This window comes from Ziziphus jujuba, chromosome 8, assembly GCF_031755915.1.
Source record: "Ziziphus jujuba cultivar Dongzao chromosome 8, ASM3175591v1".
Classification (NCBI taxonomy): Eukaryota; Viridiplantae; Streptophyta; class Magnoliopsida; order Rosales; family Rhamnaceae; genus Ziziphus; species Ziziphus jujuba.
The window spans coordinates 28,674,024-28,698,298 of NC_083386.1; the positions used below are offsets into that span (position 1 = coordinate 28,674,024).

General features: G+C 34.0%; 3 protein-coding genes and 1 long non-coding RNA gene across 6 annotated transcripts; 2 read left to right on the plus strand and 2 right to left on the minus strand.

Moving 5' to 3' along the window:
• Positions 1-2,367: 2,367 nt before the first annotated feature.
• LOC132804929 (uncharacterized) lies at positions 2,368-2,873 on the minus strand. Its single transcript, XR_009640152.1, has 2 exons — positions 2,774-2,873; positions 2,368-2,671 (listed from the first exon to the last, which is right to left on the minus strand). It is a non-coding gene; the product is annotated as an uncharacterized LOC132804929 (long non-coding RNA).
• A 672-nt stretch (positions 2,874-3,545) lies between these two features.
• LOC132805106 (uncharacterized) lies at positions 3,546-4,867 on the minus strand. The gene is made up of 4 exons (XM_060819897.1): positions 4,784-4,867; positions 4,293-4,586; positions 3,870-4,031; positions 3,546-3,569 (listed from the first exon to the last, which is right to left on the minus strand). Exons 1-4 carry the CDS (start codon positions 4,865-4,867, stop codon positions 3,546-3,548), a joined length of 564 nt encoding a protein of 187 aa, XP_060675880.1.
• A 4,871-nt stretch (positions 4,868-9,738) lies between these two features.
• Positions 9,739-13,720, plus strand: LOC107421806 (uncharacterized). The gene is made up of 8 exons (XM_016031135.4): positions 9,739-10,191; positions 10,559-10,690; positions 11,143-11,266; positions 11,524-11,969; positions 12,227-12,303; positions 12,413-12,548; positions 12,709-12,912; positions 13,523-13,720. Exons 1-8 carry the CDS (start codon positions 9,772-9,774, stop codon positions 13,580-13,582), a joined length of 1,599 nt encoding a protein of 532 aa, XP_015886621.3. The 5' UTR covers positions 9,739-9,771; the 3' UTR covers positions 13,583-13,720.
• Positions 13,721-17,841: 4,121 nt separating this feature from the next.
• Positions 17,842-20,284, plus strand: LOC107421807 (dof zinc finger protein DOF4.6). Of its 3 annotated transcripts, none has more exons than XM_016031136.4 (2): positions 17,842-18,079; positions 18,632-20,284. In XM_016031136.4, exons 1-2 carry the CDS (start codon positions 18,056-18,058, stop codon positions 19,550-19,552), a joined length of 945 nt encoding a protein of 314 aa, XP_015886622.1. In that variant the 5' UTR covers positions 17,842-18,055; the 3' UTR covers positions 19,553-20,284. The 3 variants fall into 3 exon arrangements, with proteins under 3 accessions (XP_015886622.1, XP_060675282.1, XP_048325362.1); XM_060819299.1 differs by lacking the exon at positions 17,842-18,079 and adding an exon at positions 18,173-18,190; XM_048469405.2 differs by lacking the exon at positions 17,842-18,079 and adding an exon at positions 18,215-18,539.
• The last annotated feature ends 3,991 nt before the right edge of the window (positions 20,285-24,275 follow it).

Genomic DNA, 24,275 nt, shown 5'->3' on the forward strand with positions numbered 1-24,275 from the left:
GAGCATAGTAGTTGGACAATTATTTCGCAATAAACGTGACCTACAGAATAAACTGAGTATCTATTGCATGCGAGAAAATAAGGAGTTCAAGGTGACACGGTCAACTACACAACGGTATGAGGTTGTATGCTTGGAAAATACTTGTAAATGGCGACTACGTGCAACCACATTTAAAAATGGAGAAATATTTGTTGTGAGAATTTTTGATAATGTACACAGTTGCTCGTTAGATATCGTGCATCGAGAACACAAGCAAGCCAGTAGCCGGGTTATCGGGCAATGTATCAAATCTAAATATGAAGGTATTGCACGTGTTTACAAACCCAAAGAAATTCAACATGATTTTTTGCAGAAATATGGGGTGAATATAAGCTACAACAAAGCATGGAGAGGTAAAGAGTATGCACTTAACAGTGTTAGGGGATCTCTAGAGGAGAATTTTGCTAAGTTACCTGCCTACTGTTTTGAGTTAGTGTCGAAGAACCCTGGGACTGTTACACGTATCAAAACAGACGATAATAACAATTTTGTATATTTCTTTATGGCGATTGGAGCAAGCATTAGGGGATTTAAATCCCACATAAGACCCGTATTGGCTGTTGATGCAACTACATTGAAAGGGAAATACAAAGGGTACATGTATATTGCATCGGGCATGGATGGCAATAAGCAAATATATCCTTTGGCTTTCGGCATTGGAGATGGAGAGAACGAGCAAGCATATACATGGTTTTTCCAAAACTTGAAGGATGCCATCGGAGATTTTCCAGATTTGGTGTTTGTGAGTGATAGACACCCCACTATTGAAAGGGCATTACGCAAAGTTTTTCCCAATGCATACCATGCGTTGTGCACGTACCATATAAGCAGAAATATTAAAGCAAATGGACATGCGAAAGATGAATCAATAATACAATGTTTCATGCTCACAGCTAGTGCATATTTGGTTGAAGATTTTGAGTTTTATATGGGGCAAATTGAGGCAAAAAACAGTAGGGCTGCCCAGTACATTCGATCATGTGACCCTACAAGGTGGGCACGTTCTCTTTGTCCATGTAGAAGGTACACTATCATGACCACCAATATTGCAGAAAGCTTGAATGGCATTCTGCTAGATGCTAGAGAGATGACAATAGTAGCATTAATAGAGCACATACGGGATTTACTGCAAAGGTGGTTTTATGAGCGACGTACTGCAGGTGCAAAATTGACAAAGCCTGTGACTGACCATATGGAAGAGCAACTCAAACTACGAAATTTGGAGTCCATCGGACTACGTGTGAAAGCCATTAATATGCATGAATTTCTTGTGGAAGGTGAGAGTTTGAGGGGTACAGTTAATCTCCAATCAAAAACATGCTCATGCAAAGTCTTCGATCTTGATCAATATCCTTGTGATCATTGTATTGCCGCTTGCAGAGACCGAAAAATTGCTCCTTATGGCATGTGTTCTCATTACTACACCGCGGATGCATATCGTGCAGCTTATGCTGAGTCCATTTATCCTTTGTTAGATGAAAAACAATGGCATGTCCCGGATGACGTGGCAAGTCGCATTGTTCTTCCACCAAGATGGACATGTAGGCGAGCCGGTAGACCGAGGATGCAACGCATACCATTCGAAGGTGAAGATGTTATTGGACGTAGATGTAGCCGATGCGGTGGTGTTGGACATTATAGGCAGAGATGTACGAATCCATTGTCTTATGCTTCGAATTAGAAAGTTTTAATTTAGTGTTATGGTTTAATATGTTTTGATAATTATTTCATATATATATATATTTTTTGAATTTAATCCTAAATGAAAAGATGCTTTCTGGAATTGATTTTCAATCTTTAGTTTACATATCATTTTATGAAATGTCCAAATGATTTTGAAAATAAAAACAAACATATATCAATTTTATTTTTATTTAAAATGGTTATTGATTTTAAATGTCACTACATTTTTTGTTAATTCCATCTTCATCTTATATAATATTTGTCTCCACTCCCAATTTTTTTTACCCTACTATTAACTTATATAATCTATTAGAAATTGATTTTCCAAGTGGAGAAAATTAGTTTCTAATAGGAGTAAAAATTATTCAACGATTTCCGCTTGGAGAAAATGTTTTCCAACAGGAGGAAAACTATTTCCGCTTGGAGGAAAATTCTTCCACCTGGCGCAAATTTATCAAGAGGCTTCAATTTTTCTTCATATGGGATTTTCGACTGGATAAACGTTTTTCCTCCATTTTTCCTCCAGTAGGAAAATTTTTCCGCCTATAGGAAATATTTCCGACAAGCGGAAAATTTTTTAAAATTTGCAATTGAGCTCTTAAGGCGTTTGTGCATAACGGAATTCTAATAAATAAACATGACACATTTCCTATAAGGTCAATTACTTATCCTTACATCAATACCACATTGTTATCTTTGTTAAATGAACATTATAAGCCACCATTATATTTACAATTAAAAGTCAAATATAATAAATAATATGCATCTATAAACATGACAAAAGGAAAGAAAAAAGCATCACCACGCAGCTCATATGCTAAGTTCTTTGTTGTAAACCTCATATGCATACTTCTTCCTAAAGAACTCCATGTTATCTTGTGTGAATGTCAATGGTAATCTAGCATGTAAGAATTCGATGGTCTTGAGTGTAAATATGCCACAGTCACCACTACAAAAACAAACGATTATTATAACATATATTAGTATTATTAAAACCATATTCAATAGTTAATATTTATTCAACAAACATGTAAGTATTAAGAGGTTTTACCCGTTACTTTGCTGAGGGGTATTTTGTGCCAATTCACATGTAAACTCGTCAACGGAGTCTACAAGATCCGGCCGCTACTCATAAAAGGATGCAGACCGCAGTAAATATGGTAACATTATGCATAATTTCTGGAAATAAATTTGTCCCTTGTATCGGTTACCAGCCTTATCTGAATCATATACAATCATGCGATGCTCTTTTAAGTCCACGTGCCCTACCACCCAATGTATGTTGCGCTTGTTTAGTAGAATCAACAACTGTCAATACATTACAGAATTTCAGTTAGCACAATAAATAAAGGAAGGCACATGAATAAATGAATAGTTAACATTACACAATTTGGACATGTATATATTACATGATTTACGTATTTCCATGGCTTGGACTCCTTCATTCGAATACCCAGCACATATTCTTGCATTGCGTATGAGAATAGGAACTTAGATGGATTGTCGATGAACTTTCCATGACATTGCTCAATGTATACCTACAACAGAATAATTTATTAGTTATCTAAAATCACAATAGCCACATATAGGACACCTGGCCGTTACTTACCCAAAATCCTCCATCTAGCACCTCAAAACCAGGATAAAAAATATCAGGAAATTGATTGGCACGTACACGAAATAGGTAAGGCAGGACTTCCATATGCTGCATTGAAAGACGAGTTAATTTTAAATTACATCCATGCAGTTGAACAACTATCTATGGAATTTATCAAATTATAAAATAAAAATCTTGATCGAAAAATACTTACATCGTGATTCAGCTACTTCTCACTGTTTATAAGCAACTGGAAAAAGTCTTTACCCGCAGTCAAAATGTCCATATCAACCTTTGCTGCCCAACCAGACTTCATAAATTTGTCAAAATTTTTTACAAGTCGCGTGGGTACTGGTTTGTATGGGTCGAACTTCAAAGTAGAAGATGCACCAGGTAAAGTGCGCTGTAGTTTTTTCCGCAAGCCTCCGACACTATAAGGAGTTGTAATAGCTGCTGCCGCCTTCCTATCCCTCCTCCCAATATCTATGTTTTGCTTAGCACCTGCTACCTTTCTTGCACGTCTCCCGGCAGGAAACTTTGATGGAGACACTTTCTCAATAATCGTAACACTTGGTCCTGCATCGTCGTCAACATATGGCTGTGACTGTCTATCAACGGGGGTCGCATCGGGACCATACTCTTCTTTATTTTCATCCCCTTCAACGTCCATCCTATCTCCCAACCCTTCAGCACTAACTCCCACTCCTTGGTGCTTCATTAACTTATCAAGCTTGGTGTCCAAACTTGCAAACTCTCTAAGCATGGCGATTCGTAAATCCTTAACGTCTTGCCGTACACTAGCCACTTCGCCTTCAAGGATTGTTAATCTCTCTCTCAAAGGTACCTAAAAGAAATAATAATTATTAATACTTGCAATAATGAAAAAAAGATAAACATTCATACAATTTATTCAAACCTCATCATGGGATGGAGTCGTTGGAGGTTGGGATGGAGTCGATGGTTCAACATGAACATGAGTAGCAACTCCTGCAGTTGATGAAGAAGGCTGGTCTGTCGGCTTATGTCCCTTTCGCCGCCTCCCTCCTTTTCCCATAATTTCCACAGACGCCTCTTTCCGTTTCTTACTTATTCCACTTCTTGTAAGTGGAATACCTTCATCTTTTTCATCATGACTTGCCTGTGGTGGCTTGTCTCGAACAGCAGGTGCAACATTGTATGGAGTACTGTCATGATGTACATCCAATGCCAAGTTGCCGATATATGCATGCTCAACTTCAGTCACATTCATTAAGCCATGAACGGGATACTGCAAAAGACAAAAGGGATTATAATCAAGTGATTAGCAAGTAATACTAATATTCATACAAATACTGCAAAAGTGTATAAATAATATTATTATGTTGGAATGTATATTTATATATATATATATATATATATATATATATATATATATATATATATATATATATTTGTACATATAAGTGGAAGAACTCATAGACTTACATCACGATGATCGAAGAGTTCAATGGCCTTCTCAAATCTTGGCACTTGTGGAAAATGCCAATTAAGAATTCGAGGGAATGCCATGTCCGGCAACTTCTTTCCGAATGCTTGACCCAACGAAGGAATTGTCTCAAAACCCCAAATCTGTCAAACAATTAATTAGTAATGAATAAGTAACAAAATACACACCATAAATACAAGTGTAACAAACTTTAAATAATAGTGTAACAAACTTACCATGAAAGCCAAAGGAAACCCACAAAGACTATAACTCTTTGACTTGTTTAAAGCCATGGACTCTCTATGCTCAAAAGCACTATTCAACGATCTAATGGTGGTAGTATACGATAAAGTACCCCATGGATAGTTATTGAAGTACTCTAAATCGTCCACCATCTCCAAGTGATTATGAGGTGCGGTGGCCATGCTTTCTTTGCCTAGAAGAACCGTCTCTAGGAAATATAATAAAGCCAACCTCAATCTATCATCGTCGGCTTCATCATTGTCTTGACACTGTGCAGTCATGAAAGCTTCGGTTATCTCCGAATTAGTGACCTTTCGCTTTCCGCCAAAATACGTGTCACTAATACGAGTAGAGATGTTAACCTGCCTATTGGGTTCGTAACCAAACTGTAGACCTGTAATTATGGTGAATTCTCTCTGTGTAAATCTAGCACCACGCCCTCCAAAATTGAATACCATAGAGTCCTTGTCGTCACAAACACATTGCCTATACAGCATGCTGTTGACGATGTGGCCACTAAATTGTATCTCGTTGGCTTTCAAAAAGTGGCCAAAACAGCTATCCTCAAACTTCTTTATTTGGGCTGGAGTCAGTTTGAACTTAATATCTAACACGGCTTTCCAGAAGTTCGATCTACAATTAACCTTTGCCCTCGATATCTCCGAGTCCCAAAACCTTTGTTGGTAATCTGAATCCATTTATCTGCAAATCAAATACAACAAAACATAACAGATGGAGGAAACGTTTTTTCCGACACGAGAAAAGCCTGAAGGACAATTTTTCCGCCTGGAGGAAAAGATTTTCCGCCTGGAGGAAAAAATTTCCTCCAGGAGGAAAACATTTTCCGCCTGGAGGAAATTTTTTCCTCCAGGAGTAAAAAAATTACCGCCAGGAGGAAAAAAAGAGAAAATATTTTCCTCGGGGTGGAAAATTTTCCAGAACCAAAATAACATACACCTAACGGGATTTTCAAACCAGCGCATAATACATTATACATTAGTAGTGTACATTATACATTGCTTCGTAAAGATAACCTATAGATATATTATGGTTTCACATTCAAACCTCCCATTAAATTCAAACAAAAACACAACTTCACAATAGTTTTAATTTCACATTTCACATTCTAACCATGCAACACAAACATTTCTGTCACACCAAATCAAACAATATTATAAGCATAGCGCATAATGACAAGGTTCAAAATTGTAAAACTCATTCAATACAGCACAACTAAAGGTTTTCAGATAAGTTCGTTACATTAAAGCGAAATTAGTTTGCAAAATATTTTCTATGTTGTACAGAGAAGCAACTTACATTAATGGGGGACAAACCACTACCAATGCTTCTCTATCTATTTATATATATCTCTCTCTCTTTATCTATATCTGTGAGTGTATGTGTAATTTTATCAGCTTGCACTTGTAACTCCATGATCGCAAATTTTGTGCTTCAATTTTCTGCTCAGTCCATTAGTTGCTCCTCCAATGCTGAAAGAAATAGAAAATCAATATTAGTAACCATGCAGCAATCAAATTTAGCATATTATATGTGTAAGATGTGCATATGAACAAGAGCATATGAGAAATTTGGAAATTTTCCACCAACAGAAAAAAACCACAAAAAGCATAAACCCTTTTAAACAAATATAATCCATACAATTAGTTATGTCTAACCAGTCATAAGCCATATCTCAACATGAAAACCAAGAAAAACAACTAACACTCCAGTTAAAATCTCTGTTCTGGTTGCCTAATCAATTCACTCAAGTCAAAACACTCCATATCAGCAAAGATATTAGCCCATCATTGCATGAGATGTGGTATGCGATTTCAATTTGTGATAAATCCTATGATTCAAATTAACCATTTAGTGACACTTGGTTCTATCCTTTAGAACCACATTCTCATGTCAGCTAAAACTTCTGAAATGCTCAATAAGTTTGGCTGTAAAAGTATGGTTACTGCTAGAGCAGTTAATTCATAATGCATTCACTATAATTTTAGCGGGCAATGTCCTGTAACCAAATAGAAACGCAGACTTCCATAGTTAACCATTGGAATAAAAAATTACTTGATAAACTGATTTGGGGTGGTTGAGACTGAAGGCTCCCTCTCATGGCATCACATTGTCCATGAAAACAAATATTGTTATAATTATAGCTTCACAATAAAGAACTGAGCACATAGCCTAAGAACTGAAAACAAGGCTTTAATTTAGTAATGCTGGTTTAAAGCACACGTATATGGCATGGACTAGTTGCTCTAGATGTTCATGTTATTTCTACCCAAAAAATAAAAATAAAAAAATTAAACTCCACACCTCATAAAATTTGACTAGAAAGCTAGTTTCATCATCAGAAGATAAAAGAGGAAGAGAAGTTTACTTGCCAAATCTGTTCAAGCTGAAATGCAAGAAATCCAAACTTAAAAAGCTTCAAAACTCAACAATGACATCTCACCAAACACCCATCTAAAACCACATGCAAGGTTCCCATCGGATAGAGAAGCCAACAAAGAGTGATATTGATTTGGGGAAAGTAAACATGACAACTCCAGTACTCAAGTATTCTAGGAAACTAAAACTCTTTCAATCTGACATGAAGGCATATAAAAGGTCTATATACCATCCACAAACAAGCCTTTCATTGTCCTCTCAGCAAAATTCTTAAACCCCACATATTAGTAAGAATATCAAACACCTTTGATGAATATTCCTACTCATAAAAATGATTCAATTATACACATTTCCTACTTCTTTTTGAAATATTTTCCTATTTTCCAAACAATGACAGTTCTTCCTTTTATGCTTCCAGCTTCATTTGCCCAACTCTCAAATTTAGATTCTATAGTAGTAGTGGTAGTAATAGTAGTAGAAGTAAAATCCACTGCCAGTGGAAACTCAAGTGAGAGCATTGAACATGGTGATAATGGGTTAACTAGTTTTCATGAAAATCCCACCTCCTAGACCTCATAGGATAATACTGGTTTCACATGGTCAGAGTGAAGGAAACCTATATAAGATGGCTTATAGATGAGTTGCTGATCCAAAAATTGCACTGACAAAGAAAGGAAAAGCTGAAGCTGAATAATGTGGGAAAAGAATCAAAGAGATGATTGAGAAAGACAATCTTCTCTATATATCTCCCTATAGAAAAGCACATGGAACATTTGAAAAGTCCTGTTCGAGAGCACTCAAGAATTGCTAGTCTGAGAGAAGATCCTCTTCTAAGATAGCATGATTTTGGTACATAGAAGAGCCTATTCTAAGAGAGCAAGATTTTGGTACATACTACACAGATTAACAAAACCCACTTAGTTTTTTTAAAATCTTTATGTGATCCTTTGAACTGGGTTTGATTTAGATTTTTCTTTTGGGAAAAGGGAATTTTCATGATGAGGAGCACTGAGAGTAGACATTGATATTGGAAGTTTTCAGCAACTAGTTGATAGAAACCCAAAAATGAACAAGGTGATTGCCTCACATAGTCTACCCCTTTGGACTGTTTATAATGGGGTGGTACAAATAACAAATGGACGGCTGAACAGTTTGTGAGACTTAGAAACTTGGGTAATGGAAACACGGTTGTTATGGAGAAAGGTTATAGTGGAAGGTAATTTTCTTCTTCATCTTGATACTGAGTTATCAGGTACAGGGCAAAAGCATGCATTATATCTTAATTGGTACAAAATCTTCAAATAATCATACAAACTATATGTATAATGTTCTGTACACCAAAACTAGGTGAAAACAATTTATGTGGTAAATCAGACAAGTAGACATGATGAATTATCTCCTATATCTGTTATTTTTTTTCTCGGACCTTAGGAAATATGATTTCAGAGGGTGCGTTTGGCATATATAATGGACTCTCTGTATGATAGAAATATGAAATTATGCCCTAACTCTCTCTCTCTCTCTCTGTATTTCTCTTTCTGTTTTGGAAAATTATATGAAAGCTGAGGACAGTGGGGGAAGTTGCACGCACCCAAAAAGAATGCTCTGCTATTTGACTCGGAATGCAAGCAATAGTGAGCTATGGCACACTTTCTGTGTACTTGAAGATTTTAAGCAAACAAGAAGAAGAAAAAAAATGTTAAAGTTGTTGGAAGCACCGGTGCTTTCAGAGAAAGGTTACCTTGCAGCTATGGCAACGGCTAGCCCCTGGTGGGAGGACGATGACGGCGAACGGCACTATAGTGGTGCGAGGACGATTACGGCGGCAAACGGTATGGAAGGCGTTGCCTTTTATGTGTCTCCTCTGTCTCTGGTAGTTCTCAATCGAACGACTCTTGCCCACACAACAATGGACGAGGACGATGCCGGCAAATGGGAGACGAATGTCGATGAAAATGGTGGCCGGGATGGTAATTTTTGAAATTCCCTAGCTGCGTTTTCAAAGGGAAAGTAAAAAAAACAAAACTGAAATCAAAAAGGCATTTTGATAGAGAAAAGAACAAAAATATATATATATATATATATATATATATATATAGATAAGGGTACTTTAGTCCAAACGGGTAAAATATTGGTTAGTTTTAAAAAAAATAAAAAAATTTACTATTTTTCTAAAATGTAGTTGTATGATAGCTATTTATCGAAAAAAATCCTTTATAGAATTGTGGGTGTATATAGTTTAGAACTACGCTTATAAAAATAGGTTTAGCCCAAGAAATTGGGTCCGACCCAAAAAAGACCGTTCCCTATTAAAGTGCCGAAGAATGAAAACCGTGGCTTTTTCTTCATGGATCCTCTCAGTCTAAAGGCCTCCAAAATCTATGAGGTCTCCTCTACCGACTCGCTCGAGTTCGCTCGCCTGACTCGGGCACTGACTCGTTCATCACTCATTGGACTCGACGCCGAATGGAAGCCCATCCAGAACGCTACGCAGAAGTCCACTTTCCCAAACGTATCCCTTCTTCAACTTGCGTGTCGACTCGCCGGTCGACTCGATGATGACTCGGACGAGAAGGACGGTGACGACGACGAGTCGGTGGTTTTCTTGCTGGACCTGTTTTCGATTCCTCTAACAGCAATATGGGAATTGCTGAGGGACGTGTTTGTTTCCCCTGATATTCTGAAACTGGGTTTTAGATTTAAGCAGGATTTGATATACCTGTCATCCACTTTCAGCTCACATGGCTGTGCTCCTGGGTTTGACAAGGTAAGTCCTTGCTTTTTCCTAGTATGGTTTGTTTGGTTGCCGGGAAAATGTTGAAAATTTTGGTCATATATATGATTGTAATAATACGAAATTTAATTATCAAAAATAGTTAAAATTTTAAAGCTTTAATGAAAGGTTGTAGTTGTTGTTCTCCAGCTGTATGGAAATATGACGATTTTATAATTTTGTTTGTTTAACCGCTTGAATTAAGTTCTAGAGTTTTCAGTTCCGAAAATGTATGCTATATGAGATAAGGCTAGGTAATTGAAAAAGAAATTAACCCATTAGTAAAGATTCAAGCTTTCTTCATTTCTGCTAGAAAAGGTTGAATCTTGAATTGATATTTGGTTTAAATAAATGATCATAGGTGGAACCCTTCTTGGATATTACAAGCATATACAATCATCTACAACATAAGGAACCTGGAAGGAAAATGCCAAAGGATATCAAGAGTTTGGCCACTATCTGCAAAGAAGCGTTGGGATTTTCTCTTTCAAAGGTTTGGTTTCTACGTCTATGTTATGCTTGGCACTTATCTTCTCTCAGTGTTTTTTGCAGTACCTTTATTTTCTGCACTGGATTGTTTTAATTTCAAAATTGACTGGAGAAAAAAATAAAGGCAGTATTAGCTTGAATCTGCAATATAAAAAGTATCTTCACTCTAGTGACGATGTGTTACTTGGGTTCTTTAATAAGAGCTCAGTTTTCTTGTAAATGTTGTTGAACACGCTCACTGAGTGTAGAAATAGTTTATTTTTCTATTATTTTATTTATGTTGGTAATAGATTTAGTTGATTTTGATGCATTAGTAATATGCATTCTCTTGGACATTGATTGTCGAATCGTCCAAGTTATTAGAGTTACTTCCTTGGAATTTAGATCTCATTATGCTAATTGTTTGACATTTTTAGTTCCTGTGGCTATTTTTTGATGTCATTTTCCTTTTTTTAGGAACTTCAATGCAGTGATTGGTCACGTCGTCCTCTTACTGAAGCACAGAAAGCATATGCAGCTCTGGATGCACATTGCTTGCTTGATATATTTAAAGTCTTCCAAACCAAAGTCATCACAGAAGGTATGCCATATTTTATTTTCAAATTTTGAATACTAAATTAGTTTTCTCTTTCACCTTATATCTTGTGACAGCAAACTAAATAGAATTATGATGAATACATAAATCTTTGCTCTTTGGATCATGCATTACTTTTATATAACCAGAGTTTCTTTGGTATTTGTTCATTTGCATATTATATATATATATAGAGAGAGAGAGAGATTTGATCCCTTTTCTTATCTCTCAGTGGTTTAAATGCATTGGATTCATGATTGCAGGGAATTTAAATCATGAGCTTAGTGAGACGCATCCGTCTAATGTGAATATTGGGTTGAAAGAAATTCTCGAGAAGGATGATGGCTGTGATAAAATTTCAAGGCTAAAATTTTCTGAAGCATTGCATATAGTTAGAGCTACTGCTTCTTCTGATGTTTTTCAAAAGATAGCTACAGTTGATGGACTGGTCCTGAAGTCTCGACAAAGGAGTACCTTGCCTATGGATGAATCCCTGTTGAAGATTGTAAAAAAATATGGTGAAAAAATTTTGCTGAAAGAATCTGACAAGAAGCCAAAAATTACCAAAAGGAAAGGCAAAAAACGATCGTCAGTGGGTTTGATTTGCAAAGAAAAGCGACCAGAAGCTTGTGATGAACGGCAAGGACCTCCACCATGGGATTTGACCTTGGGGGGTAATGGATGCCCAAAATTTTTATGTGATGTGATGGTATGATATATCAACTTTTCTGCATATATTCTGCTTTCTTTGATGCTAAAATGTTTTAAGTTTCCATGTTTTAATGCATGGCTGAATCTGAGCTTTCCAAACAAAATATTTATCCAAAGCAGATGTAAGTCCTAGTGACCAAAACCGAATACCCTCCTTATTCTACAAGTATATCGTACTGTGCTGAAATGTCATATGGGTTTGAATGCTCATTTCTTTTTCTCTTAAATGTTGAGGCTAATGGAACATTTACTCAGGTTGAAGGCTTGGCGAAACATTTAAGATGTGTTGGAATTGATGCTGCAATCCCACACTCAAAAAAGCCCGATTCCAGGTGTTTCTCTCATGAATGTAACAAATAATCAATGCTCCTAGAGGTTTAACTTCTCCACAAAGTTTTAATGTGTTTTTCTATCCAAACTGTTGGCTTTTATTTCATGTAGAGAGTTAATAGATCATGCGAAGAGAGAGAATAGAGTGCTCTTGACACGGGATGCAAAGCTGCTGAGACATGAATATATAATTAAAAATCAAATATATAGGGTGAAGAGTCTTCTGAAAAATGAGCAGCTACTTGAGGTATGATCTACTCTTTTTACTACGAATAGCGTACTATTTTGGTTTGTTAGACTAAGCAGTACAATGTTTTTGTGGACGCTGAAATTGAAGTAAAAGCTGTTATTATCAAATCAAAGGGATATGTGGTGCTGTCCTGGCTGAAATTGCAGTTTTCTTGTAGGTGATAGAAACTTTTCAACTGACAATTAGTGAAGATCAGTTGATGTCAAGGTGCACCAAATGCAATGGTAGATTTATTCAAAAGCCCTTGTCAACTGAAGAAGCAATCGAAGCGGCAAAAGGTTTCCAAAGAATTCCTAGCTGCTTGTTTGACAAGAATTTAGAATTTTGGCAGTGCATGGATTGCAACCAGCTCTATTGGGAGGTAAAAATAATCGACTTTCTCTTTTCTTTCCTATTTCTCATTCTGTTGATGGTCTAAAGAAGCCGGGTTTGAGTATTTGAGCACAAAAATGTATAGAACTTCTCCTTTTATCTCTTAATTGATCCACCATTTTAGGGTCTAGCTCAAGTACTTATTCTTCCCCACAAAAAGATTGTTTGCTTCTGCATTATCCGCTTGTTTTATTATAGTTTGCATCTTATAATTCTGAATGGTTGTTCTACTGACATAAATACCCTTCAAGTATTCACGAAAAAAATAAAAATAAAAAAATACGCTTCAAATTACACCTCAAATAGATCCATCTATAGTTTCCAAAATATAGACAGGAGGCCCCTTTAATGCATCACTATTTTGTAACAGTAAATTTGCTTCTGAAAATGTATTCATCTGCTAAGCCAATGTATCTCGACTGAATCCTGATTTGACTTGTTTCTCCTGTTCGTTATGTGGAAAACCCCCAAAAAAACAAAAAAAGACCCATCATTTTGAAGTTGTCAGAACGTTTGACACAATATGACACGTGTATGGTGGATGCTGTAGGTAGTCAACTTTGATTATATGCTGTATAACGTGCATGTTGTCATTACAGGGAACCCAATACCACAATGCAGTCCAGAAGTTCATCAATGTTTGCAAGTTGAATGAGTGACTTAAAGTTCATAATCATTGTTGTGAACTATCAACTGTGTAACTATCCAATTTCTGCCACACAAAATTGGGCAAAAGTCTCTTTCAGTCATGTTTTGTAATATATATCATTCATTATATTAAAGTAATATATTTTTTTCGTCTTCACAAAACCAGTCCACTCACTGCATGCCCCCTATTCTGTTTTGGTGGTGCTGCCTGTTAAATTATAGTAAACAATTCGATCTTGAATTTTATTGTGGAAGAAAGCTGTGTGCGAAGTTTTGGAGAATAAAAAGAAAAACAAAGTCGCTGAGAGATACAAGTTGAGGAATATAAATGGGCTTGTGGTTTAATATATGTTTTTTCTACTTTTTGTTGCCTAAACCATATTTTTCCCTGTTAGTCAATGTTATAATCTTTTAATATAAACAATCTTTTAGATAGATCTGGGGCAATGAATATGCTACTTTGAATCTTATTGATAAAGAAGACATACCTACTATTTACCCAAAAAAAAAAAAAAAAAAAAGGACACACCTACTCATCTGCAGAGAAACTTCTTGTTTAGAGAATTGCGCTTGGAGTCCCACAAACAAACAGTTAGTCAGCAAGATATTAGAATCAAAAGTCAATAATCTATACATGTTTTTTGCCTACAATATGCTGCATAAAATATTCCAATATAGTTAGAAGGAACAAATACCCCTGAGCTTTCGGCTTTAGTGTTGTGGTATTTATCATTTTTAAGTAGGGAATGTCGAAGGAGATTACTGCCTTGACTCAAAAAGAAAAGTTGTTGGAACTGTAGCATGCAAGGCTTAGGCAAACTTTTTTATTCTTTCCAAATTTCTTAGGTTCACATTTAGAATAATGTGAAACACTTTTTCTTTTGCTAATAGAATAATGTAAAACTCTTGAAACTTTTGGTCCATCAACCATGTTAACTTGTTAGTTTGGTAATGTTTAATTTATATTTAGATGTTGAAGTTTCTTTATAAAATAAGAATTAATGTAGCTTTTGAGTTGGGTCATCAATGCACCAAGAGGAACCATAATTGGTTTAGTGATTTAAAAACTAGTTTAATCAAAATACCAGTTGTTAGGCAAAAGCATGATATTTGGTGAAGATATGTTAACCTTATAACAACAAAATAGTACTTAGCGAAGAGGAAGCTTCAAGCTCAGACTTTTTAATTAATGGATTGGATAGGCCATGGTTACTGTTTGTTTTGGGGGAGTGTCAAATGGGTCCCACATGTTGATTCTGCTCAGTGGGTTGGTGGGTCCACCTAAGTTTTGGACCACACCCCCACCCCCTCCACCTCCTACTAGGGTCTTTTTCTTGCAAAATCAGTGAGGCCCAAAAGAGGAATGTCTTCTCGATTGAGTTAGAGAGGACTGAGAATTGTTGTGCTTTTTTTTGACAAGGAAATTTTTATGGATGGGTGACAAATGACAATATTTATATGCTTTTGTTTTGGTTTGGTTTTGGGAAGGATTTCTGAGTCTGAAGTTTAACCTAATCCGATAGTTACAATGACCCAATTTTGAAATAGGTGCCTATCTACACGTTATATGGCGTAGCCTACACACCATTAGCATTTACACATCTTTTTGCCTATATTAACTTTTTTTTTCCCCCCCTTAATTTCACTAGGTTCTTTTCTATTCAATACAAATTAAATGCAAATTTCTAACTTTTTTTTTTTTCCTTAAAATATATTAGAGTAGGAGGATTCAACTTTGAAATATTAAACTAAAAGGTATTCTTGCAATTTCATGATGACTATTATTATTATTATTATTATTATTCTTTGGTTTTATACTAGCAGTCTTAATTTATGCAATTTCTTAACAAAAAAGATAAAAGAAAAACGACCCTTAGAGTTCATTTAGAGTAGTTTTTATAAATCACTTTAACTGATTTGTGTTTTGTTCATAACCATACATTTTCCAATAATAAAGTCACTATAAAATGATTTTATACAAAGTACTTTTATCTAGTTGGAAGTTATTTTAAACTTTTCAAAATCCCTTCTAACTAGACACTTTAAATTCTTTTGAATGGAGAAAGCATATCACATGTTTTTTTTTTCTTTTTTCTTCACAAAAAAAAATATATATATATATATATATGCATGTTATTGGTTGGGGGGTGGGGGGCCCAAAGTGACGTGGGAGAAGAAGACATGGCCACGTCTCAAAGCAACAGAGTAATTTGACGTAGTTTGACCTGAAGATATGTCAGATAATCAGACGGTAAGGGACAGATCCATTGAACTCCAAAACCCCATGGCATACGGCCAACGGGCATATCGAGCACGCTCCGGCTGGTGGGACCCACAGATATGTATCAGCTCACGTACGTACCAAAATATTCCTCCTTCAGTCTCACGTCACCGACACGTTTCGCGAGCAAAGAAGCTCCACTGGATGGGACATTCTCATTGCCCCCACTGTTCGCCACGTGTCACTGCCTGCTTCGTGCTGCATGTAGCTAAGCTCGATAGCTGGTTTGGAGTTCGAGCCGCCGCCGTCTCTGCCGCCCAAGATCCTGCTGTGCTAATCTTCTCAGCCGCTGAACCGCTTTTATTGATTATTATTATTTTAAAGAAACAAAAAATCTTTGTGGGAAACATGCTTTAAAAAGAAATAAAGAAAAAAAAAATATATATATATATATATATATATATATGTATTGGTAGTGCTGTTTTTTTGGTGTATAAATATATGGGGTATGGATTTGGAGTTTTGTTTTAGATTTTTTCTTGTTTTTTGGTGCTAAGATTGGAGTTCTACCAGGTTATACATAAAGTTGGTGAGTGATGTTTGGAAAAGAGTCATATATATATATATATATATAGAATTTAGATTTATATTGCTATATTCTTGTAGCTTTTTTTTTTTTTTTTTTTTTTGGCCGAAAGCTATATTCTTGTAGCTTTTAGTACTGAATAATATGGATCATTTATTTTTTATTGGAGAATTTGAATTTGGATTATGTATGAGGAAAGAATGGCTCACTATTGGAATGACTCTACACCGCATGGACTGCTTTAGTGAACAGATCTATAATCTACGTTTGTGTACGTGCTAATTAATTTTGTGTCAAAATTTAAGTTTTTCTTCTTTTTTCTTTCTTTTTTTTTTTTTTGAAAATAAAAATTTTGGTTACTCATTCATTATGATTCATATATATATATGATCAATAAGTCTCTTATGAGATCATAAACCAAGTTAGTGGTTGATTATGTTATTATAGTTTTAAAATCATTGAATTATAAAGATTGTCATAGGTTTTAAAGAATAATTGCACTTTAGTACTTTTGATATCAGGATGCTGTAATTAATGTAATTACTTTTAAAATCCACCATATTGAACATTATAATTTTGATTAGGTACATCAGTCCAATTATTTCAAAAATTTTCAATATCAAGTAACAAAAAATAATATTCCATATAACTCAGTAAAATGTAAAACATCCAATTCAATTTGAAAAGAATGGAACTTATTATACTCCACAATCCCATTAGGGATTAAAAACCATAATTATGAAGTTTATAAAATGATTAATTAACACCATATTAAAAATTGGAATGTTCAATATAATAGATTTTAAAATTATGGTTTAAATTAAAATATCATAAAATTAGATGGTAAGTACTGAAATGTAATTAATCCTTATTTCATTTGTTTTCATTTGGAACATATGTAATTGGAGCAAAGTTAACCTATTCGAATTCTATTTGGATATATAGGAGCTGCTCAATGCTGATCGATAGTCAAAACGCCATTGGTACAAGGAGCCCACGAAATTCCTTTTTCTCTTTTTCTATATGCTTTTGATGGCTAAAAAAAATATATATATATATATATATATATATATATGTATATACATACTCCATCCTCTCCTGAACAGTGCAAAATATAACTGGAAAATAATCAGAAAAAAGGAACAAGTAAAAAAGAGAGTTTATATATATGAAGGAAGCAAAAGCCACTAAATTTGCACAGTACATGAATATGGACAGCCAAAAGGTATATATATTATACGAAAGATCTTCGACTGACTAAATACATATATATATATATATATGTATATGATATTGTCCAAATTATCTTAAAAAATTATACGCAAATGTAAAAAGTATTCCCATATATAGGAGTGTAGAATGGTAATAATGGAAACACACAACTGAAAGACAAGACTACCCTCTTTATCTATCTCTTTCTTTTATCATTCTTTATCTCTCTTCTCTCTCTCTCTCTCATATAGTTGGCCAACACATGGAACCACCACACATTACCCTTTCTTTAGTGTTCCAAACTAGCTTTTAAGACCATCTGCTACACAAAAAGTGGGGTGATTTTCCTCTCCTTGAAGACTCCATAACCCTTTTATTTTTTTTTTCTCTTTTATTTTTTATTTTTTCCTTTTCTCTAGTCCACTCTCTCTCTCTCTCTCTCTCTTTTTCTCCCTCTCTTAATCCATGGATACAGCTCAGTGGCCTCAGGTAAAGTGATACCTTTTTTCTTTTTTCTTTTCCTCCAAAAAATCATGAAAATTATCACCTGAATTTTGGAGTTTACAAAACTTTCTTCTTCTGGGCTTCCCAGTTTTCAATGTTTTTTTTCTTCTTCTGAATTCTTGCTGTTTCTTTCTAGGATCTTTCATTTTATCTTAAAGTAGTAGTAGAAAGTACTGCACTTTTGTTTTTTAAAAGAATAAAATTCTCTTTTATTTTTTTCGATCAATATCTCTGATAAAGGAAAAATCCAAGCTTAAAAAAAAAAATTAAAAAAGTTATACAACATGTTGTTTTTGTTGTTGTTGTTGTTGCTGTTGTAATCTTTCAAAGTTTATTAAAAAGCAGTTTCTTTGTTTGTTTCCTTTTAACTTCCTTTTCTCCATCTGTGTCTTTAAATTTTTTTTTTTTTTGAATGACAATTACTTTTCTTTTTGATTATGATGAGGTTTTATATGTCCCTTTTTTTTCTTTTTTTTCCCTTTTCTTGTTTAGCTTTATTTTTTTGTTTTTTTAACTTTTTATATATCTTTTTTTCAGGGAATTGGAGTAATTAAGCCTATGGAGGGTTCAAGACCTATGTTAGAAAGAAGAACAAGACCACAAAAAGATCAAGCTTTAAACTGTCCAAGGTGCAATTCAACCAACACAAAATTCTGCTACTACAACAATTATAGTCTATCTCAGCCAAGGTACTTCTGCAAGACTTGTAGAAGGTATTGGACTGAAGGTGGGTCTTTGAGAAATGTTCCAGTGGGTGGAGGTTCAAGGAAGAACAAAAGATCATCAACTACATCAACATCAACATCATCACCATCTTCAGCAGCAAAGAAGCTAGCTCATCATCTTCATGATCATGATCATATTCATCATCATCTGAACACACCAAGTAGCACCTTCCCCCAATCTGCTTCTCAAAACCCTAAGATCCACCATGGTCAAGATCTCAACCTAGCTTACCCACCAAGTGATCAGGACTATGATGGTATTTCTAGATTTGTTGAAGTACCTTATACTACTACTACTACTACTACTCATGATCAAAATAAAAGCCAAAGCCACCATCATCAAAACCCTAACTCTTCAATATCATCAACTTCATCACCTTTCTCTGCTATGGAGCTTCTCAAGACTGGGATTATTGCTTCAAGGGGTTTGAACTCATTCATTAATCCTATGTCTGTGGTACCGAATTCGAATACAATGTTTCCAACTGGTTTTCCTATGCAAGAATTTAAACCGAGTTTAAATTTCGGTCTTGATGGGTTTGAAAATGGGTATGGAGGTCTAAATGGGGTGCAAGAGACAAGTGCAAGGCTTTTGTTTCCTAATGAGGAATTGAAGCAGGTTTCAGGAAATGCTACGACTACTGCTACTACTACTGAGTTTGATCAGCAAAATAGAGGGCAAGGAGATTCTGGTGGGTATTGGACTGGAATGTTAGGAGGAGGATCATGGTAAATAAAATCCCACCCCCCAAAAAAAAAAAAAAAATGAAAAAAATAAAAAGAGCAACTGAAGGTCAAGAATTAATGGTGTTTTGGTTTTTGCTGTTCCTTTTTTCACTTTGTTTTGGTGTCTTTGATGATCAAACTAACAAATAGGGTACATGGGGTTTCTTTCTTTCTTTGCTTCTCGTTTCTTTCATGGTTGTACTTTTTCATCGATCTTTTTTTTTTTTTTTTTTTTGAAAGGGAATTCTCTTAATTTCTTTTCCGTCCTCTTTTTTTTTTTTTTTTAATTAAATTTTTCTTTAATCTTTTGGAAAAATATGGATGTGTTTGAAGCTTTATTTTTAGGTTGGGCTTCAAAAGGATTTTTCTTGCAATGCTGTGTAAAAGGATAAGAACAAGAGGCCAAGGGAAAGTCTTAATTTCCATAATGTAAAATTTCTTCATTTATAGAGCTTTGATCGTCTAGAAGAAATTATACAGAAAGACTCCTTCTTGGGCTTGCACGCCACGGCCTTTTCGCTCTCTTGTTATATGTTTCATATCTACCACAGCAACTAGCAGCAAAAGAGAGTTTTCATGAATCAGAAGAAGTACAACTACTAGTACTGCTTTTTATGTTTTCCATATCTCTGCTACCAAAATAATTAATCTTCCATATATGTTTAATTATTTTTATGTACGCATTTTAATTAGTCAACAGAACAAACTTAATTGACTTATTTTATTATTATTTTTTGTAGTTGTTGTTGTTTAATTAGCGCACTGGGATCTGTGGGCTTGATTATTGGCAATTTATTTTGGATTTTTTATTATTATTATTATTTTTTTTCTTTTACAACTTTCAAAGTGAATATAAGTGGAATGATGGCTGTCAATCTCTTTACAGCAAAAGTTCTCTCTCCCTTTTTCTTTTTCTTTCTTTTTGGCTTGGCAAACAGGTCAGAAATGTCAGGTCTTTTCAGCACCAATCTGGGTCTTTGAGATTCTTCTTCCTTCAATTCCCTCCCATTAAAATAACCACCTTGATCAACAAGTCACAATAGGTATCTCTGAAGAAAGAATAACCAGAAGCAAAAAAGCTAGGTCATAGGTATGACTAGGTATGACCCATCAAACTATACTTTCACATGCTCTCTATACATACATATTATATGTATGATAACATTTTGAAAATATTAATTAAGCTTTTTAGGCACTAGAAAATAAGAAAGAGATTAATTGAGAAATTTTTTTCTGGGTTTGATGAGGAAATTGGGTTTATAAATTATAATGATTTCCTTTAATGGGCACTCAAATTGGCAGTCTCAGTCATGGCATTGTGCTCCATTTTCTGGAAATGATAATTACTACTCTCCATCATCATCATCATCATCATCATCATCTCCTCCATATTCCATTCTTTCTTATATTTAAAGACAAAGAAGCCCTAGCTTGACTGGCATTTCTCCCTTCTTTGTCTTTCATGTGGGACCCACAAACATTCTCCTCGGTAACCATGCCCGGGGGGTGAAGAGAATAATCTAGCTATATAGCTACTACTACTACTATCACCTTCTCTCTCTGCAAAACCATGCATCCAGATGTAGACCCCTCCCCCATTTCCCATTTTTTCTTTTTTAATTTAAATTTTTATTATTATATTAATTATTACATATGGACCTCCTTATATATAATATTTTTAATCTATTTAATCTAAGGTGTCTAGCACTAGGGTTTTCCTCCTTAGGTGGAGATGCACCACCCCCACCACACCCATCATAGATGATGATCTTTTTTCTTGCTAAACTTGGCCATCTACTCCAAATTCTCTTTTCTTTTGCTCACACAAATTTGTCAATGATTTGAATATTTTGTACCTCGAAAATTTCTAGCTATAGCTTAGCCATAATATGTCGGTGGGAAATTTAGGTTTACTATTCTTTGGGCTACCATAAAGGCAAAAGAAACTAAAACTATAGTAATGATCAATATTTAATTAAGAGATCCCAATATTAAATTACCTACTATATAACTAGTTATAATGATTTCTCATTATTTTTTATTTTACCATTATATGTGTGTATATATATATATATATCCAATTATCATGACGTTCATTTTTATCATTCTATAGCAGGTTCTTAATTTAGATATGTACACGTTCATATAGATTAGTCACTCATCAAACCACTATATACACACACACACATATATATATATATATATATATATATATATAATAGACTAATTGGCATTTGTCTTGCTTAATGTCAAAGTGATACATATATCATTGGTATTGCTGCAAAGGAGACTTGTAGAAAGCCTAGATAGGAAATTAAATAGGTAATGGCAATTAATTGGAAAACGATATTAAACTTCTCTTTTTTGATGAAATTAAAATCCACCCTTTTTCTTGCTTGATAATAATAATCGAATGTCTGTCTACGTTTTTGATCATATATAAACATTTTCTAATTGTCTATACGGTACCTAAAATGATGAACGGCAGGTCACTTTCTAGAACCCTAACTATATAATAGTAGCCATGGCAATGCCAAACTTCGTTTAGACTATGATGGACTAATAGGAAATTAATATTTATAACATGTACAAGATGAGACGGTTATACATCTATTATATTCATATATATTCTTTTCTTTTTTTTTATATATAAATATATATTCTTAAAAGTCAATTTTTTTTTTCTTTTTCTTCTTCAAATGGTGGTAGTTGATTAATTTGTTCGTACTTTATAAATCATCAATTTAACAAATTATAGGAGGAAAAGAAGAAAACCATCATTGTTGTTTCTGGATTTAAGAAATTTTTTTGTTTGCAAGACTTCTAAAGTGATTTAGGAACATAGTATTTCTTTCTTTATTATTTTCCTCGAAGGAACCGCCGGTTTGGGATAACGTGATTAAGAATGAGATGTTGCAATTTCGCATTTGTTTGGTTAAACTAAAAGATACGTTTTATCTCCTTTTAAGTTGCATAAAATTAAAAAAAAAAAAAAAATGGAAGAAAGAAAAAACACATGAAAAGGTTCTTCTTTTAAGAACGTTGTTTTGCATAAAAGTCAATGGTTATAAATATGTTGGATCTGTCCATTACCTTTCAAAAAGAAAGATGCTAAATTAGTTGGAAAAATGTTTATATTTTATAATTATCTTTTTGTACTTGGAATCTATAACCATTTTGCTTTTACTATAGGAGCGTTGCTTTATTCTGCTCCAAACGGAAAAAAAAAAAAAAAGAATGTTACTTTGTTTTTTTTGGGAGCTTTACTTAAGTTATTAAACATTCTTTCTTTTTATCCAAAAAAAAAAAAAAAGAAAAAAAGAAAAAAGGAAAAAAACTCACGGGTAATAAGAATATGATTCATGAGTGACTAATTTTTGAAAGTTTATCCTTTTCCCTTTCTTCTGTTGACTTTGAAAATATGTCCTTTATAAATTAATTCCGACAAAGTTATAAACCTAACATATACCTCATAAAACAGAAAAGAAAAGGAAAAATAATAACGGGTAAATTGCAGAAACTTATCCTTCTAGTTTCATTATTATTTGTTCATTTATAATACCATTCATTTTTCAATTTTGGCAGATACTTTCCTTTGAATTTCAAAATGATCATTGCATGCCGTGACTACCCCTCTTAAGTTAACTGAGCCGGTTGGTGTTAAAATTATAACTTTAAAAGACTAAAGGGCCTCTTACTAAGTGGAAAGACAGACTTTTTTTTTTTTAAAATGAAAAATAAATACTGAAAAATAAAAAAAATAATTAATAATTTTTATTTTTATTTTTTTTTAAAAGTATTGCGGCCAAAACCCTTTGTGCTAATCTTTGACTCCTTGAATTTGGTATTGACAATGATGAAGAACTAACGAGCATCTTGGATTTTGTAATTTTAATTTAAGATATATCAAATGCAACGCAATTTATTAGAGTACAAATTCAACCCATTTTAGGTCATCCACGTTTACTAGAACAGCCAAAATTGAAATTTATTAAACTAGCTTTGTGGGTTATTACTACTAATTCATCATCCATCTTCACATTCATTTTGAAGCCACCTTCTCATCCACCATTTGAGCAAAAAAAAAAACTTTAAGGCTCCGGGTTTATATACACACTCTCATTTATAGAGAATATCTCACTCAATTAAGATGTATATACATATGATGTACTGAAGCTTCTCTCCTGTTTAAGAGCATTGGAAACTCTTCAAATTTATCCATAACTTATTTTTTCATATATAATCACCTTTAATATACTTTATTATAGTCCATATGAAAGTTTTCTTTATTTTCATGTGTTAAACCTAAAATTAGTGGTGAGCTTTTTTTGAATGATAGTTTTAATTTTCAACTAACTTTTGTGTTGAACCATCGGCGAGCTTTATTTTGTTAACTACTCATAAGGAGTATTGTTTGCCTAGTAAGATAATCAAGGTGTTTTTTTTTTTTTAATTTTTTTAAATGAGGTTAATTATTCTTGTCTTTTTTTAAAAAAAGTAGACCTAGTTAGTTAATAATGTATTTTATTTACATTAGAGATTGATAGGAAGATAGTCATTGCAATGATTTTAAAACTCAAATGGAAGTATATGCAAAAATTTAAAAATAAATGGTATATGTGAAAAGAAAAAAAGAAAAAAAGAAAGAAACTAGATGGTTAAGTTTTTGTAATTTATCCAAAGAATAACCATCTACCCTTTAAATATACAAATAATTAATATTGTTCAAA

Coding starts and splice junctions, on each gene's coding strand:
- LOC132805106 (XM_060819897.1), bottom strand. CDS start 4,867: ATGGCATTCCCTCGAATTCTTAATTGGCATTTTCCACAAGTGCCAAGA. Junction 4,587..4,783: donor AACTCTTCGATCATCGTGAT/GTAAGTCTATGA, acceptor TGTCTTTTGCAG/TATCCCGTTCATGGCTTAAT. Junction 4,032..4,292: donor CTGCAGGAGTTGCTACTCAT/GTTCATGTTGAA, acceptor AAGTTAATGAAG/CACCAAGGAGTGGGAGTTAG.
- LOC107421806 (XM_016031135.4), top strand. CDS start 9,772: ATGGATCCTCTCAGTCTAAAGGCCTCCAAAATCTATGAGGTCTCCTCT. Junction 11,267..11,523: donor AACCAAAGTCATCACAGAAG/GTATGCCATATT, acceptor TCATGATTGCAG/GGAATTTAAATCATGAGCTT. Junction 12,913..13,522: donor GCAACCAGCTCTATTGGGAG/GTAAAAATAATC, acceptor TTGTCATTACAG/GGAACCCAATACCACAATGC.
- LOC107421807 (XM_048469405.2), top strand. CDS start 18,507: ATGACAATTACTTTTCTTTTTGATTATGATGAG. Junction 18,540..18,631: donor TTCTTTTTGATTATGATGAG/GTTTTATATGTC, acceptor TCTTTTTTTCAG/GGAATTGGAGTAATTAAGCC.